This window comes from Mycteria americana, chromosome 10 (genome assembly GCF_035582795.1).
Source record: "Mycteria americana isolate JAX WOST 10 ecotype Jacksonville Zoo and Gardens chromosome 10, USCA_MyAme_1.0, whole genome shotgun sequence".
Taxonomy (NCBI): domain Eukaryota; kingdom Metazoa; phylum Chordata; class Aves; order Ciconiiformes; family Ciconiidae; genus Mycteria; species Mycteria americana.
In genome coordinates, this window is record NC_134374.1 from 15,912,513 (window position 1) to 15,930,994 (window position 18,482).

At 39.6% G+C, this 18,482-nt stretch overlaps 1 protein-coding gene across 16 annotated transcripts in view; it reads left to right on the top strand.

The window, feature by feature from the left end:
* Positions 1-18,482, top strand: part of HTR2C (5-hydroxytryptamine receptor 2C) — a 181,895-nt gene that overhangs the window by 127,398 nt on the left and 36,015 nt on the right. For 13 of the 16 annotated variants that reach the window (XM_075513022.1, XM_075513016.1, XM_075513026.1 and 10 more), the window contains one exon: positions 13,966-14,608. In XM_075513022.1, coding sequence (XP_075369137.1) covers positions 14,224-14,608 — 385 coding nt within the window. In that variant the 5' untranslated portion in view covers positions 13,966-14,223. The remainder of the gene's footprint in view (positions 1-13,965; positions 14,609-18,482) is intronic. The other 3 variants (XM_075513028.1, XM_075513013.1, XM_075513029.1) reach the window with 1 other exon arrangement.

Genomic DNA, 18,482 nt, shown 5'->3' on the forward strand with positions numbered 1-18,482 from the left:
ATGCAGACGCTACCTGATTCATATATAAATTGTTTTGATAGTTTCATTATTTTTCCTTAGTCAAGTTTATTAAAAGCGCATTTGACCACCTCCCTCTGATATACTCGTGCTCGCGTGACCTGCGTAAGGAGAGGTTGGTCTCCCATCGCTTACGTGGGGACGGCTCTCTTTGGGTCTCTGACTGCAACACAGCAGTCATCCACAGGCTGGCTGGAAAACACGGTTGATGCCCCTGACAAATTTTACCCAAAGTTTAGGTAAATGTAGGAAAAAAATATACTTTTAAAAAAGGAAATGGCTGCTTTGGCTCCTGTTTGAATGATGTCACTTCTAAATGCTAGTTTTCCTTCGTAGATTGTCATTGAGACCAGAGGTTGTCTTTACATTACAGTGTCTGCTGCTTTGTTAGTCTTTAACCTTCATATTTTCTCCATCGTTATGTTCCTGGTTTTGTCTACAGCTTCTCTCCTATTTTCATTTTATTTGCTGTGGTCCTAACCATTTTGTGAAATGCAGCCAAGCATCTGCCTGCTCTTTGCAGCACCAGCCATCTCAGGACTGTTTCCCTTCCTGCAGTTTCAGCATGCCTCATGCACTCTATTTGTCATAGAATCCCAATTGTACAAAATCCTTATTTCATGTGTATGGTCATAAAGAGAACCGGGTTAATCCAAATTGCGTCAACTTTTATAGACCTCCTTTGCCTTTCACATCATGCTAGAAACTGAAGTATTTTCCATTACGTTTTGTCTCCTTCATTTTGTGTTTCGTCTCCTTCATTTCGTTTTTCCTGACTCATTTACTGATGTCATAGATGACAGTTTGTGTCACTGCAATTTGCTCCCATAGAAATGACTCCTGCACATGTGCACGTGGCATCCGACTCCTCGCGCTTCATTTCTTACATAATTTGGGAGCTGTCAGAGCTCTACCCCAACATGCCCATCTGTCTATTCTCTCAAAGTTAATGAGCCTTTTTCTTCTTGCTTCAGGCATATTACACACCCTGACTTATTCATAGATGATGTCTATTAAAATTGCCAAATGCTTTGAAACTTAAACTATTTCTCTAAATAAAGAGCCTGCTTCTAATCTCATTGAAGATGTTTCAACACAATTGGCCTATCTTTTAGTACAAATCAAGAGTGACTATACTGAGGTCTGTCTGACCAGAGGGGCCATTGGGCCTTCTTGTTTAATTGAAGATGTTTGTGATTTACTGTAGTGTAAGAGCTCAGAATCTGCCCCTGTCTTAGTCTGGGAGCAGCAGCACAATGCAGAATTTACCTGGAATAAGGCATCCAGATAAAAGTGACCTGTCATGGCACAAAGCAGTCAGCATGCGGGGGGTTGTTTGTTTGCTTTTAGAGCGGTGGCACATACAGAAAAATATTTTATGTTAATTATTACATTTCTCAAAAGGGTGAAAGGAAATGAAGGGAAAAAACATACAGTTCATAATGGAGTTGCTACATCAGTCTAAGGAGAATTAACAGTGAATTATGAGTATGAAATAGTAAGGCATTAACTGAAGTTAGATAACAATAAGCAAAGTAGGGGAAAAAAGCTCAAATTCATATGATTGTATTAAGAAAATCAGTAGTGAATTTAGTTCATACTGGAGTGTGTTTTCCCCAGAACAATTTTTGGGAAAAAAGAAAAGTAATTTAAGATTTTTTTAATAGTCAGTCTCTTCTATTTTTTTTCTTTCTCTATTACTAAACCCAAAGCTGATCAAACATTTTGATTTCTGGCCCCTTTTTTCTTTCTCTCAGGTGTAAGGCCTAGGAAAGGAAAGAAGCTAGAATTAAGAAACAAAATACTGTTTTAAAAAAGTCAAGCTAAAAAGATTTTTTTTTTTAAGTGTAGATAATAAGATTGAATCAAAAGCCATGTTGTTAGAACAAGTTTTAAAAAGTATTAAACTGTCCCTATTCAATACTGAAAAGGGACAGCAGGCTTGCAAAGTGCCTGCGTACATATGCAAGGATGCATCTGATTGGAGAGAGAAGGGAGGGAAAATGGAAAATGGGTGAAACTTGGGATCCTGGATTTCAGGAGGAACGCTGGCCCGAAGGAGGAGTGCTGATAGCCTCTTGGGCTGAATCTGTGGGTCAGCCTCCTTGGAGCTAGTCTGGGTGCGTGCCAATGGGAGGGTAAGGTCAGCAGGGCTGTGGGTGGCCCCCCCAGGGGATAACCCATGTTACAACCCTGGGGTGCTCTGGGTGAGGAAGGAGCAGGGTGAAAACTGATGGAGAGAGCCAAGGCAAGAAGTCTAATCTTGTGGGAGTGAGGAAGAGGGGCTGAGAGCAAGTTGGTACGCAGAAAACCATGTAATCATTTAGATGCTAAAGACCAGTTAGATGATCGATGTAGCTGAAGAAGAAAATGTACTTTCTTGCAAACACAGAACTTACCAAGAAAGGCAGAGGAATACTTGGAATTCAGAAATGTGTTACAAGAGGCTTTGCCTCGATATCACAAACCTGGTTGTGCAAGTAGTCTCTTTTCTTCAAAGCAAGAGTCATGACTATGACTCTGCCTCAGTGGAGCCTACAGAAAGAAATGCAGTGGGGACAGAGGGACAGATGGTGGTGGTCAGTTCCACTTTGCTGGAGTCCACCACGTATTGTCCCCTTGTATGGTTAAACAAGCCAAGCCTTTTATTCTTAGATGACTCTCTTGTTCTGCTGTTCCCATGGATGACTGCAGCCTAACCATACTCGCTTTTGCCCGACCTCTGAGCTGGCTGGGTACGTGCCGGTGCTGGTCTGCAGGGCCATGTCTGTATGGCACAGCAATATCCGGGGCTTACTCAATTTCTCAGTGCACTGACACATCTTAGGTGCAACATATCCATGGCCTGCTGCCTGGAGCTGGCTCACAGGAAGGACGCTCCTGCCTGTGAATGCACAGGCTTGTTCCTGTTCGAATCATCTATCTTGAAATAGAAGATTAGTGAATAAAAATACAACTATTAGGACTCAAGTGTCTTGTGCCAGTGACATTAATTCCTCTTTATCTTTACAAGCAATCCCTTGCTTGGTGTATATATATAGTTTAGACTATATTTGTCTCTTTCATGTCCCTCTTGCACTGACGTAAGGCTCAAATGCTGAAGCCCTTGTTTCCAACTGATAAACTCTTAGTTTACAGCCAAATTCTGTTAGTTATTTATAGTTTGTATTATCACATTTCATTATTAGTTATATGATTATTTCAGTCCTCAAAGCCATTCAGCTTCTTCTGTGTGATGTTCCAGCCTTTCCCAATGTGGGTGTTGCATCCTGGTTTTGAATCATCAGTACGTTTAATTCCCAAAGTAAATGTTTTGTTTTGGCATCATTAAAAAAAAATCATAATGAAATGACTATCAAGATCAAACTTTGCCAACCTCAAAAAAACAACTTACTTCCAGACCAGGGCTTGGTTTTTCAGCCTAATCCACTTTCTTCTCCTCTACAGCCGATTCCATGGCAGTTTCACAATTCCTCTGTTTGTCTTTTTCTCTGGAGCTGACCTAATAATTTCCATGGTGACACCATATCAAATGGTTTAATGAAGTCCATGTAAATTAGAACCACTGCATATTTTTTGCCTAGAGAATGGGGTGTTAAAGAACAAACAAACAAAATCCCAAGACACCAAATCAAGACTGTTACAATGTACATCTGGGAAACTCATGTCACATTTTATAGTGCTTTCCATGTATCATGTCTTTAGTTTTGCCTTTAAATCTGTTCTGAAATGTTGCCTAGTTAAGGTCAAACTAAGAGGTTTATAATTGTGTGGATCATTTTCTATCTTTAAGTGCAGGCATCACACAGACCAGTTCTTTTAACTGTTTCAGTCTGATGTTGTTCTTTGTCCTTTTTTTAATACCTGTTGTTAAAAGTTTTCTTTTCTACCTGCTTTTGTCTTTAGGGTTTCCCTTAGTACTGGTTTACTAAAATATCCAGCTGTGATATATTTAGATCAGAGAAGTGTTGGCTTTCTGAATTTATACTGTCAGTCATCCCCTTTCAGGTCCATATGGATCAGTTTTCCAAGGAAAAGAAAAGAAAAAAAAAAAACTAAAAAGGAAAAAAACAAACCACCTTTGCATTTTTGCAGTGTTCTTTGGGTGTGTGTTTGTTGGTTTTTGTTTTGTAGTGGTTTTTTGGTGTGTGTGGTGGGGTTTTTTTGTTGTTGTTGTTTTTTAAATTTCTTTAAGGAATTACTTAACTTACCTTTTATCAGTCTTTGTTCTCTAACATTCCTAGGATCCAGTGTATTCCTCATATATTAAATAGCCATGTGAGAGCCTGTAAAACTGGAAGAAGAGGAAAAATACAGCTGCCAGGTCACGGTCCCCTTCTCTGCTGGGAAGGTAGTAGAGCATCTCCATAGACCTTAAAGAAGAGGTGCAGTGGTGGGACCAGAGTTTTGGTGTGTAAGAGGCTGCACACTGCTGAGACCTGGGTTCGAATCACTCCATGAGCATTATCCGTACAGTAGTAACCTTTGGCTATTCTTGCTATGAATAGTTACATTTTCTATGTAATTGTTCTTCTATCAACTGTTGTTAGTTATGTATGAGATACAGATAAGTCAAGTAACTCATGAGTATTTCAATAATCCCTTCTCTGACATTGTACAGGTATGTGATAACACATATCTAATTATACTATTATAGTAAAAGCCCTGAGTGGTTTGTCAGTTCGTCAGGGGCACTTTTTATTATACTTTGCCCTTTGCTCTGCTTTTCCCTGGCTTATCTAATGCTGTGATTTTTTTTAAGATGCTCAGGCAGCACTGACAACAGAAGTGGCACTCAGTGGCATATATTAATAATGCACCACTACATTAGGGTAGGAGGCGTCTATTAAACATCTTATAATTTAAAATAAATACCTCTCTGAGCTTTGAATTAGAGCATTCTGCAGGTTCAGGTGCTTACTGGGAAAATCAATTTAAGGGAGAAGCAATTTCAGCCATGTGAACCCCATGGTGAGCAGCCACGTCCTGGTGACGTACCAGGCTGCGCACAGGCACAACGGGTCAAGCTGCCTGAGCCCTAGTCCATGTGCAAAGTGAAAGGAAGATTCTCTCTGTATCACGTGTTGCATGTGGTGCAGGGTGTGCCCCAAGTCACTGCATAATAAATCTCAGTTTCTTCATTACAAAATGAGTGATGTTACCAAACTGGCGTGATTTCAGAAGACACAGAGAGCTGGAGTGAAAAGAAAGCTACAAATGCAACATCAAACGATTTCTTGCTTCATTAAGAAATTTGCCTTATTGAGTAATAGATGAGTCACCACCATTCCCCTAAAAATGGGAACATGTGTTTTATGTAATGGTGTGTTCATGCCCTGACTCATGATCTGGCCTGGTGAATATTCATGTTCTTCCTTTCCAGATTGACTGCTGCTCTCTACTACTATTGCAAAGTATGCACAATAATTTAAGAATGTCAGGTTCATTTTTGTTGAGTGTGAGATTTCCCCAGAAACATAATTTGAAAATAAATCACTTCATGATTATTTTTTATTTAGATGCATGTATGTATTTAGGTGAGTTTTCCTATGGGTGCATACATACTGGTAACAAATGCCATATATAGATGCTATGTCTGTGCCATATATGCCACAACATATGCCATGACTTAGAATTATGACTATATTCAACCACACACGGGATAGAACACTGTGCTCCAAAAACTGCTGAAAACCGCGGAGTCTTTTTAAATAGGCGTGACTTTAAAACTCACAAAAAGTTGGCTACAGAAAGCTAGCCAAGTGTTTTTGTTGTTTTGTGTTATGATGTTTCATTTCGGGAGCAAACATTGCAAGTGCTCATTTCCAGACCTTAATGCTGTAAACAAAGAGCTGTCATGCAAAGCATTTAAGAGAGGAGAGAAAAATTGGTTTTTTGTGAGTAGGAAAGAGTTTAATAGTACTTTACTACAACAACCCTGAAAAGCTGAGGGTAAAAAACCTACCACATAAAATTTTCCACCGATATTGCATTTGATGTTTACCACATCATACGGCTGAATTAAAATGGGACTGAGGGAATGGCACCCCAGTGGTGGCAGAAGGGGGGTCTTTACAGCCACGAGAGCTGCCTTGGGGGATTCTGCAGGCTCTAAAACCTCCGTGTGCCAGGGAGCACATACACACGATGCCTACAGCAAGTGTTGACTTTTTAATGCTGGTATTGAATGCTTTCAGTTATTTATCAATAAAGATGAAACAAAATCCAAATTTTAACTCATGATTAACTCCATTCACAGTGGCAGGTAAACATCCCCCACAATAATAAGGATCCCAAAATATACCTGCTAAGGAGGCTGAGGGATGCTCAGCTGGTCTTTTTACAAAGGTGAATTTCAGTCACTGGGGACATGCTTATTTAAAAAAAAAAAAGTTAGTTTGGAATGATATCTACACACAGAAAATATGAACAACTATGGTGTAATCATCCCGAGAAGTTAGGACAGTATGTGATGAGACTCAGATTTATTCTGTTGTAGTGTTTCTGCATGTCTGAGCCCAGAGAGCAAGTTTATCATTGCAGGGAGTGGCAGAGTATCTACATCTTCTTGTGAGGTTCCCAGGTGCTCTTCCACCAAGGGAAAATAAAAAATAAGGATGCTAGTCTTACTGCCAGAAGGTAGATTAAGGTCTCAGTTCTGTGTGCTTGTATTGCCTTGAAATGTCTGGAAAAGAAATTAATGCCTTTCTGACTCAGTATGAGGGAAGATACAGAGAGGGAAATTAATGCTATTTGGTTTTGGACAGAATGGTAGTGACTCATTATTATGACCCTACAAAATATCATTACTTGAGCTTGTGTCTGAGAAAATCCATTTTCCTCTTGCTGTGAAAAAATGAAATATTCTTTTTTAGCTTGCAAGTAATAAATAGTTATTTTCTGTGTTGGAATTAAAAAACAGTGGTAAAAAGCTGTGTTTGGGGAGGTTTCCCTAAGGTCTTATTAAGTGTTTTTTACACTGATTTATCTCCAGTACCTGCTGGGAAAAATTCCAGAATTTCTTGCAAAACTGAAGAGGGAGTATCGAATACTTCCTTAGAAAGAAAGTCCCTAATCAAAGTGCTAGTAATATGGTCCCCATTTCAAGAGTGGCTCTGGAAAGTATTTAAGTACTTAAAATTAGGCATAAGCACTTCTCTGGACTGCATCTTCAGTTAATTCTGAATTGGGTATCTGCAGAATAATCGTTAGGTTTTGATTTTTCCCACTGAAATGATTGTGTGAAAACGTGCCTCTCTGTTGATAGTGCATGTATTGCTTTCAAAAGACAGGAAGATTTCCTGATGCTACCAAGTGACTAAAACTAATTGGGGCTTTCTACAATTGCCACTTTTCAGAATATACTTGAACTGTAGGTTCCTCAGATGCCTGCGACCTCAACAGGTGACCAGAGGTGAGGACTTGGCATTGCTGCGTGCATCTCCAGTGCGATAGTGGCATGTGTTGGTGGAGTTGTAGGGTCCTGGTCCCCACACTGTGCAGACTGTGGTCCTCATGGTTGTACTCTCCCACCTGGGCATGCAGTTTTGTTTCTGGCCTTGGGGAAACAAAAGGGGACAGGATGTGCTGGTCTTATCCTGAGCTTGACTAGTAGGGACAAACATAGGGTGTGTATCCAGGGATAGGGGCTCAAAAACACCCCTAGGTTGGACAGCTTTGCTCAGAAGCACATTCTGGATCCAATCATAGAATAATTTAGGCTGGAGGGACCTCGTGAAGGTCTCTAGTCTAACCCCATGCTCAAGGCAGGACTAACTTTAAAGTTAGATCAGACGTCTGAGGGTAATCCCCAGATGTGTTTTGAGCATCTCCAAGGATGGAGATCCCACAGTCTCTCTGTAACCTACTTCCCTTGTCTGACCACCCTCACTGTGATTCTTTATCTCTTTTTTTTTTTTTTTTTATTTTATGCATTATTTCCTCAGATCTATCACTTTGACAGTTGCTTCTTGTCATTTTGCTGTGCAGCTCTTGGAAGAGTCTCACTGTCTTCTCTATAAGCACCAGCAGGTAGCTGTAGACAGCAAATACGTCCATGTTCAATGCCTTTTCTCTGGGCTGAAGCAAGCCCGGTGCTGAACCAAACCCAGTATTTAATGTGCTTCAGCCCCAATAACCTTGGTGGTCTCCGTTGGACTTGCTGCGTTCTCGCACAGCATTTAAAAATAGATCTGCACAGAAATAGAGATGCATCTTAGTGCTGCTACAAAAAGGAGAAAGATTAGTTGCGAGTGCCTAAAATACAGAACTCTGTAAATATAAAAATACAATTTTATTCAGTCACTAAAACTAAAGGGGCCTTTGCAAGGGTGTCCTGAAAAGATGTATTTTAAGGCAACCTTCTGTTCCAAAAAAAAAAAGAAAATTAATTTGGCAATTCATTAAAAAAATAAATTAGTAAAGATGCAAATAGCAGGAAATACAGTGTTTAGAGTGTTACAGAGCCTTAAATCTGCCTTTTTGAGCCTAAACTGTGTATCCTATTATATAATTTTAAATTATTTGCCATTTTGTAAAGGGCTTCATGGATCTATAACAATTTATGTCAGCTGACTATCTGGCTCAGATAGTTGTGAACTATCTGCAACTGTTTTCCTGTCAAATATTGCAGTACTTGCAGTTCAGTTTACCCGACTTCAGATTTATTTTTACCCTTATGGAGGTCTACCATCAAAGCCAAGGCTGAAGGAAAAACTTTTGATTTTAAAATGTGTTTGAACTTTAACAACTTGTTGGCTTTCATCTGCTTATCAATGAGATGTGAATGCAACTCAGAAAATTGAATACTGCTGATAGTTTAGGAGGAAAAAATCTCTTTTGCTCACATATAGTCTTTGTGCCTTTGACAAGCCATTGGACGTTGCTTGTTTTTCTTGCAGGGAGGGAATTGCTGAAAGTCACCACTTTTGATCATTAAGTACTCTTGGTTTTTTTACAACAAGACTTACCATGTATTTATGTATTATTCTCCTCTCTGAGTCTGCCTGAGACTCAGGTTCTTTTTTTGTGCTAAATTGACAATCCTTGATTTCCTATCCAATTTAAAATGCATACTGTTAACATTCAGGCTATGAGTCCTGGAGAGTTATTAGATGATTTATGAGAGTGCAGGAGCTCTGCAGTCTGTCCAGGAGAGGCAGAATCCTGGCTGGGGACTGGGGAACGTCTCAACTTCTCAGCAAGTGGCTGATTTTCTCCAGGAAAAAATGTTCTGAGCTTTGAAGGGTAAAACAACTAAAGACAAATGCATTTAATACAAAGGAAAAAATAATTGTGTTTATTCCAATAAAGGTTGGTTTGTTTTCGTTTTTTCCTTTTAGCAAGAGTAATGGTGGTAAACACTTCCAAAGGCGTGTGAACCCCCCAGTGCCCCACCAGCACAGACTTATGAACCACCGTACTTTTGTTTCCCTTTGACTTAACCTTCTGGAATATCTGAAAACTTCAGCATACCAAACTCTTGCTTTAAATAATTCATGTTTTCTTGATAGAAGAAAAACAAAAATGTTTTTCTAGCTTCAGTTTAGAGTAAGCTGGACTTAAAGACTGAAGGTAAAAAAAACATGCCTAAAGAACTCATTACTTACCTCTATCAAAAAGCAAGAGTGGCATAGACAAGAATTTGGCTTTGCTGAATGTTTAAATTTTAATTTTAAGGACTGTTGGTAGTAGATTGAACTGGAATTGATGATTGACCACAAAATTCAGTATGTGTGCTTTGAAGTTAGCTATTGGAAAAAATCTGTGGTAGGCACAGGTTTTAATTTAAAATTATGGAGATATTTCTTAAATATATGCAGAATTCATGAATAAAATGTGAATTATTTTTCTGGTACAGTGATGTGCTTAGAAGACTGTAGCTGAAGGAATTAGTCATAAAGTTTTACCTTGTGGAGACTGAGGGATGCAGTGAAAAAGAAAGCTGATGACTTCAAGCCAGAATCCATGTAAAATAACATAAAAGTATTAACAAAGCAATAGGAGAGTTAATTCTGAAGGTGGAGCCCAATCTTGAGCATTGCAGTAGTCAAATTCTCATGTAACATTTTTCAAAATGAATATGCAAAATGCTTCCTCTATTGATTTTAAGGCAGTTGAGAGAGTTGTTTGGGGCTTTTTTAGTTGTGGGTTTGGGGTTTGGGTTTTTTTTTTTTGCAGGGGGGTGAGGCTGGTTTGTTTTGTTTGGGGGTTTTTTGGGTTGGGTTTTTTTACAATTATAATCTTGGATAAAACCTATACCACTTTTTAAAACCCTCGTTATCCTGATGTCCTCTCCAAGGTATTCCTGCCACTAGAGAACCTGACGCTATTCTTGGTTGAATAACAATGATTCTCCAGGCAGTGAAAACTGAAAATAAAACAATAAATAAAGGCAATGTAGAAAAAAGGGGGTCAGTGAGACTTGATAAGGACTCTAGCACAGGGTTTTTCACAGAAATGTGGTAGAACAGAGCCTGAAGAGTTGGCTCGGATGTAAGAGTCACCCCTCTTCCATATAATGTTTTTCTTTCTGTTTATGCCAAGGTAAGAGGTGAAGTCCATCACTGCTTATGCCAGACCTGATGATGGCTGAATTTAGGCAACATCAAAACAAGTGGTGATGCTATTCTGGTCTGAGAGTTAGCTCTTCCCTTCTCCATTTCCCAGGTGTGTGGACTTGGTTGCACCTGGGGCAGCTGTCGGTGGCAGCAAAGAACAAGGGCTGCCAACTTCTTTCTGGCCACCATCAGGGACAAGGTGACTTACAGAGCAGTGCCAACATCTTTGATCCATCTAAACGAGGAATTTGGAGGCTATAGGATAAGCCAGAGCTCCTGCCTGTGTCATGGCTGTTTTTCTACACATTTCTTCTACATATGTATCCAGTTATTTCAGGTGTTGCTTTTCCATAAGTGCGCCTGGGAAATGCTTTTTTAGGTGTCTTTGTGATTTCCTTTTCTTTTCCTTCTTCTGTATTAGCACAAAAATAGTAATGGTTCTCTTCATGAGTCACTCCAAGTAATAGACAGGTGAATGCGCCAAGTTTTAAAAGAAATCATAATTCCTACTAATAGCAAAGATAGAATCTGGAATCTAAGATTCATTTTTACCATGATAGTCCTAATTAAAAAAATTTAGTTTCTCAATATCATAGCATAATTTTACTCTTGCATGTAGAACATATACATTTTTAACTACTGACAGGAGTGTGGGGGGAGGATTATTGAGAAATCTGTTACACTTTAGAAAATATAATTTCTTGCTGAGAAGTTAGTGTGTACCAGATTTGTAGAATTTACTTTGTGTAGAAAGCATTTTGCTTAGTCTGTCTCTGTGTGTGTTTGGAAACCACTCGTTTAGTGCAAGCAAATGAATTTTGAAGCCTCCATTTCTTAGACCTTCCTGACGAAACTCATTTTTCTCCTGACGATAATTTAATTCAAAGCAAATTGTATTTGGTGACTAGTATAATTTTGGAACCCCATGCTTTGCAGTAGATTAGTAGCCAAATAACATACATTTTATTTTTGGTATTAAAACTGATGAATAAGCAAGTGATAATTCTGCCTAATGAGTTTTTTTAACTCCATGCTCTGATGCAACATCATTCATGGAAGAAAATATTATTGCAAACACATTTGTGAAATGCTAGAGAGAATGACCCTACTAACTATTTCAGAACTTAGTTCTGAGCAGTTATAGAGTTAGGCATTTTTAATTCAGAAATCTTATCTTGCAGTTACATTGGGTTTTGGGGGTTGTTTGTGTTTTGTGGTTTGTTTTTTTTTTTATTATCTAGAGTTGAGGCACCTCCCTGCTCATGTTCCTTCAGCAACCCCAAACTAGCACGTGCCAGGAACATCCAGCTCATTCACATCTATGGTGAGAGTGGCGGTAGCGTCACCTTCTCCAAAAACCTCCTAGAGCTCAGACCTGGGAATAAGTAAGACCAAGGCTGGGAGTCCTGCTGTCTGACCACGTCTTCATATTTAGGCATGAACTTTCTGCTCATCCTGCCAAATTATTATTGTGACATGATCAGGAGTGCCCAAGAGTCATGGGGCCAAAGAGAAAGAGTTTCTGGAGACCCAGAAATTCCCATTGGCTTTAATGGAGGTGTCCTGCGCAGCAAAGCTCAAGTGTCACAAAGCTGTGTAGTAGTCTCCTTGACTGTGGAAAGGTGATTTGGAAAAATGGTTACTTTTATTCACAGCTTTAAAGTAAAAGCTGTGTTTTGGAAAACAAACAAACAAACAAAAAAACAAAACACCCCCCCCCCCCCCCCCAAACCAACAAACTACCAAACTGAAGTATTTTTAAAACTTTCTAAAGACTTTTTTTAGACCCGCTAAGTTGGAAAGATAAATGGTCTAGTGACTACTTGCTAATTCATCTGCATGAGCAGCTGCAAAATTATTTTCTGTGCACATAGTGCAAAACTTCTTCCTAAATATGAAGTTTAGAAACCCTTTGGGAGTAATTAACTATCATGCAGAAGCAAATCTGGGTTCATTGTATGCACTGCTCATTTAAGAAATGTTTTTTGTGCACAAAGCCCATTAGTAAACTTTCAAAACCTCCATGAATGTTAAATGTTTTATTATAGGACTCTGAACACTTCTTATTTTACATAAAATCTAATGTAATCCCATGAATTACATTTAGCTTTTGATCCCTGGATAGCAACTTGCTGTGTCATATGTGTGCCACAGTGTATTCAAGGGCTAAAATCTGGCTTTTATTTAGTTATTTATTTAACAGTGATAGAACAGCTCTTTTCCTGTGGACTACACAAAAAGTTGAGGATTTGCTCAACATAAGTTGCATGCTATTGATTTTATTCTACTTACTGGTCGACTTCCAAACAGCGTGTGGGTTTTTTTTGTTGTTCTAGTAACTGCTTTCCTTCTGTGCTTTTATTTAAGCAGTTAAGATTAAAGTTAATGGTTTAGTTAAGAGTTCTGTTTAATTTGCTGAATTAGGTCAATGCATGAGGCTAATGGACTCCTTCAGAGGCAGCAGCGTGATGCTTTCTGGCCTGTATTACATGGGCAGTCAGGGGACATAATCTGACTTGCCCTCACTTATCAACTGCTTTGAGAAGAAGCATAAATCATGTGAGATACTGTGAGGAAATCTATCCTACCAACTGTGTGTGTGGTGAGGGTACTGATACTTGCACATGCTGGGCAGTAGTCCTGGGCAGCAGGCTGGTGGGACAGGGCTTACTGGCCCAGCTGCATGCTGGTGATCAGCACAGAAGCACAGCAGCACAAAAACAGATGAAGAAGAGCAGAATAACTGCACAGCTTTTATGAAAGTTTGCCCTTTCTCTTCTCTTAACTCTTTGTTATCTGTTTGCTTGCAGAGATTGACAGCATAGCGTCATATAATGTTACCTAATATATATTGTGTCTTATCCACCATTTATTTCCCAATAAAAACCAAACTATAATCTTCATTATTATAGGAGATTTAATCATTAACATCTGAGTGTTTTTGCAACACCTGCACTTTATCTCAGAATACGCAAAATATATCCAAACACTTCCATTTAAGGTGAAGGTTTACACTGTGCTTTAGCTGCACTATCTGTATTGGTTGGAATTTTGTGCAATTTCTGTTTTACACAGCGGCAGAGTATCTGTGAAGTGGCTATCAATTGAAACATATTTTGCTCTTCAGACTTGCTTTTGCAGGTTTCACAAAACATTTAATTAGTGATAATCAGCTTTTAACCAGCCAGAGCACACTGATGTGATTCTCTCCCTCTCTCCCCCATAATTGTAGGCATAGTCTGTAGCCATAAGATAAATTACTTGCAGTCTGGAGAACATCCTAGCCAGCAGGAAGGGAGAGAGTAAGAATGTCATTCGCATGGGGATAAAGAAGGTGTTGTGTATACTGTGATTTCAGTGAAGAATACACTTTTTATCTCCTTTTCAGAATGGTGGACCTGGAAACCAGCTGGAGATTGCAAAGTCTCCTTTCCCTCGAGGTTGCTGGTCAGTGGTCATCTTCCACCACACCCAAGGAAACTAGAAGAGCTGCATGCTAACTTCTGTAAGGTTTGTTTCACTATGGAAGATCAAATGATTTTCTGGCTCAGGTTTTGTGAAGTTCGGCATCTGCCTTGGACCCGCAATTTGGAAAAGGGATCATCTCTGAAGCACGGTTAAGAGACAGAAAATCCAGTCCCAGACAATGAGCACTTTAAGTAGCACTGGAATATTACTCAGCTTAACAACAGTGTCTGTTACGCTGGATTTTAGTTTGCATGGTGGTCTGATGGCTTGGTCCTTAAGCAGCAATCTGACTCTGAATCAGAGTTTGCCTACATCTGATCCTCTTAATGCCTCTGAGAAGGGCGAAGTCTCTCGGATGTCTGTGAGGGAGAAGAACTGGCCAGCCCTCCTGATCTTGGTTGTCATCCTACTGACCATTGGGGGGAACATATTGGTAATTATGGCTGTGTCCTTGGAGAAGAAGTTGCAGAATGCCACAAACTTCTTCCTGATGTCCTTGGCGGTGGCAGACATGCTGGTGGGTATCCTGGTCATGCCCGTGTCGCTCATTACAGTCCTGTATGGTAAGTGGCTTCCCTCCTTTTTTGACTGTATGCATTCACAGGGAATCCCCCAAGGCTGCAGCAATCTGCTTTGCCCAATTTTTCAAGTATTGGTAGCTTGGGGAGTATCAGTGTGGACTTGGCCATGGGCCTGTGCTGATGTTCTCCCTCTCCTGGGTGAGGGCGATGCTCTGCTGGGAGCAGAGCTTGTTTCCATGCTGCTGGGAATGATTCGTGAATGGTGTCAGTACTGTTTTGGTTTTGGTTTTTTTTTTTTTTTTTATTGCCGAGGTCACCCAGAGAAACTGAAACAGTGAGTCAGCTTTTTACCTTTTGGTTGGATTGCCCCAGAATTAGCTAGGACACAAGAGCTTAGGGAAAAGCTGAAGAGTGTGTTTGTGACTGACCCAGCTCTAAGCCAGAATCAGTCCTTGAGCTCCCACTGATATCAGTGGGATTTGAGCACTAATGTATTTAAGAAAGGAGGTTTGCACTAGTAGATTTGCCATTCAAATAAAAGCCTTCACTCTTGGCATTTATACCTGAGCTTGCCTTGTGCCTTTTGGGGGGGGGGGGGGTGTCATTTTGCCTTCCTGTGCCTCAGTTTCTCTATCTCTAACCTGAGAAAATGCCCTCCGTTTTAAAACACTGAGATCTGCATGTATATGTTTAAGTATTTATTGCTCCCCTACTATATTAGGGTCAGTGTGTTTGCGCTGAAGTGGGGCATTGCTCCTGAAGTCAAGTGTAGAATCACTGTTAGCACTTCAAAGGAGTAAAATATCAAACACATCCAACTTTCTCATCTGTCTGAGACTCTGAATCCAATTTGTTTTCAGTGTGGTGCTAGGACTCTTCATCCCTGGATATTACAAAGGGGTATTGCGTTCACCTCTGTATCTCTGATCATGATGTTTGTATACTCACGCATCAATATAATGTGTGTGTTTAATAGATAAAGATCACTTTCAAAGTCTGTTTTCAGATTTTCTATGAAAAGTATTTTATTCATATTTCTTGGAAACAACTAATGCTGTTTACTTACAGATTTGATTAGAAATTGGTTTACTGTCCTATAAAGTAAAATGTAGAAATATTTATGTGACTTCTTCCCTTGCCTAAATGATTAAGTCAGACAGAGATTCATTTCTAAAACACATTGATCAAGCATACATAATTCCAAAGCTTATATAACTTGTCTACAGGGAGTTAAATCAATATGTGATTTAGGTACAGACCTAGCCATTGAGATCTTATGCATAAAGCTTTCTATTTTGGGCTGTCAGAATAGTTCCATCTCTAAATCTTCTGCGTATTACAACATGTGTATTTTTTTTTTTAGCATTTTACTCCAGTTGCCTGGAGCCTGAAAGGGAGGATATAAATACTGAATTATTTGATTGACCTGTACTTGCATAAATTCTGGGTTACCCAGTGACTCTAAAAGGTGAATTTATGGAACTGATCTTTCTACATGCATACTTTCTGAGTCTTTGGAAACTAATGGAAATGGATTTTCTGTTCTGCCTAGAAAATGATTACTTAAGGTCATTTAAAGGTGTAAACCATGCTGCATATTTAGAGGCAAGTAAATATCATTGATCTGAAGAGGAATTGTAATTATTCCTCTTTTCTACCAGAGCACCAGTATTAGCTGTTGATGGCCCAAACATTTCTCTGCAGGCAAATGGCACTAAATAGATTTTTTGGCAAAAGTTATAATTTCAGAACAGTCATGGAAAATTTGTGGAAATACTGTGAGAAATGAGAATAGCTGCTGTTATTTCAGGGGAGCCAGGAGGCTGCCAGAGCCATGCTGGGTGCTGGCACTGCTCCCTTGGGTAGCCCTTGCTGGGCTGGATCAAAGCAGGCGTGTTGCCCTCAGGCTTTGTGAGGGGAGGAGGAAAAGCTCCATTTGGGCAAAATGGAGCCTCAGAGGAACTTGTGGACTGAGTTGAATAGGACCTCTGTGAAATCACTTTTCTGTATTATTTAAGCTACTAATTGAGGAAGTAAGCAGCCAGGGCTGTGCCACTCCAGCTGCCAGAGGGAGCAGAGAAAATCTGTCCCCTCTCCCAAGTGATTATTTGCTAATTCATCCTGAAAATAAACACTTGGTTTGATACCCAGAAGCTAAAGGGCATGGACTGCCTGGGTATGTCTGAGAGAGGACCAAAGGAAAAAGACTGAGGTTTTGTCAAGGGTATTGCTCCTCTTTAAATCCACCATAACATGTGGATTCCCTTTTCTAGGCATCTAGAAAAATCATTTAGAATATCAGACTAACCGGGCAGATCAACAACCTCAGCATTTGATGGTTCGTGTAAATAAAACATGCGTGAAAGAGCACAGAGGAAAAGCAGGTTAAACCTGTCCCTCATCACTACATACAACTTGGACCAAACACAGCTGTGTCTTCCTCAGCTTCATATGTGCTGGAGTCATCAAGCTGTTCAGAGTCCTACACCTATTTCTAGCGTTGGCAGGGAAGGGAGGCAGGTATCTTGTATATTATACTCACCTTGGTGGACAAGTTCTTATGGCAACATGAGACAGCAGCTGGAAAGGCTCTGGGCAGAGTCACAACATTAACAAATGGTGTTACTATAACTGACAGTGTCCAGAGATCCATCACTTATTCCCGAGTTTGTTTTATCTGGTGTCATAAGTAGCATCTCTGCACCATTGCACAGACTGGTTTTGAGGACAAAATCTGGCCTCTTGTGTAACATGGGGTTTCTTGGCTTAGTTTCCTTTGAACTATAGTTTTTGGAAAAATGGTGGTTCTTACAGCAGGCTGCAAGCACTCTGGATGCCACAGTGGCCAGCAGGATAGTGGGCTTCATCTTGTTTTCTAAGAGCTAGAGCTCCTAAGTTTGGATTTCCTATCTCAGGAAATCCAAACATATACCAATGCTTTAGTATGTTTTATATTCTGTTTGACATGGTAGCTCATAAACCAGTATCAGTGATTAAGGGGACAAATATTCACACATCAACAGAATTCCTCTGAGAGTAACTGGGGTTCATGGCCATGGACCTATCAGAGAGCATTACTGCTTGGAGACGTAATTGTGAATGTTCAGTCATTTTTACTCTATATATTTTACCCTGTGTGTTCTATATAGTCTACATATTGCAACACCGGGCTGTTTCAAAAGCTGCCATATGCTGCACAAGAAATGTATGCAACACATCTCTTCCAGATTTGTAGAAGTCACTTTTATGTAATCAGAAAGGAACCTGAAAAAATACATATAATAAATAGAAGAGTGACGAAGTTGGTTTTAAGTTTTCACATCAGCTCTCTCAGCCCCAGTGATAAATTCTAGTTTGCAGAGTAGGTTCATTTCCTTACTTTTCAGCTAATGAAGTAGATGAAGTAGATTTCACTTCAAGCATAACCAGAAAACTGAATAGAAACCCTCCACAAAGACTTCTTGTTTTCTGTGGTTTGCTTTTCTTAATTAAAAGAAGGAAAAATCAAGTTGTCAGTTAATTCAAGAATCTTACTACAAAGGAAGGGATCGCTGGATGCGTCATGCTGGATTTTTCACCAATTATCAGTGCTCCAACATATTTACCTATTAGTCTTTCTTAAATGTCTTGGACTAATCGATGAGTTGCATTTGACAACTTGGAACTTTTTCCATGCATGCAGTTCCTAAAGAACTAAACAAATTAGTATGCTAATTAATAAACATGTATTGGGGAGAGTAAATGAGAAATTAACACCATGTTTAACCTCAATAGAGAAACTTCTGATTAATTAAAAATACTGGTGTGATAGAGTATCAGGTATTCTGCACGTAATGGAGCTTCTGCCAACCATGGAGATTGTCTCCTCACCTCGGAGCATTTTAGGGACAAGCAGTGGTGGGTTTGCATCATGTCT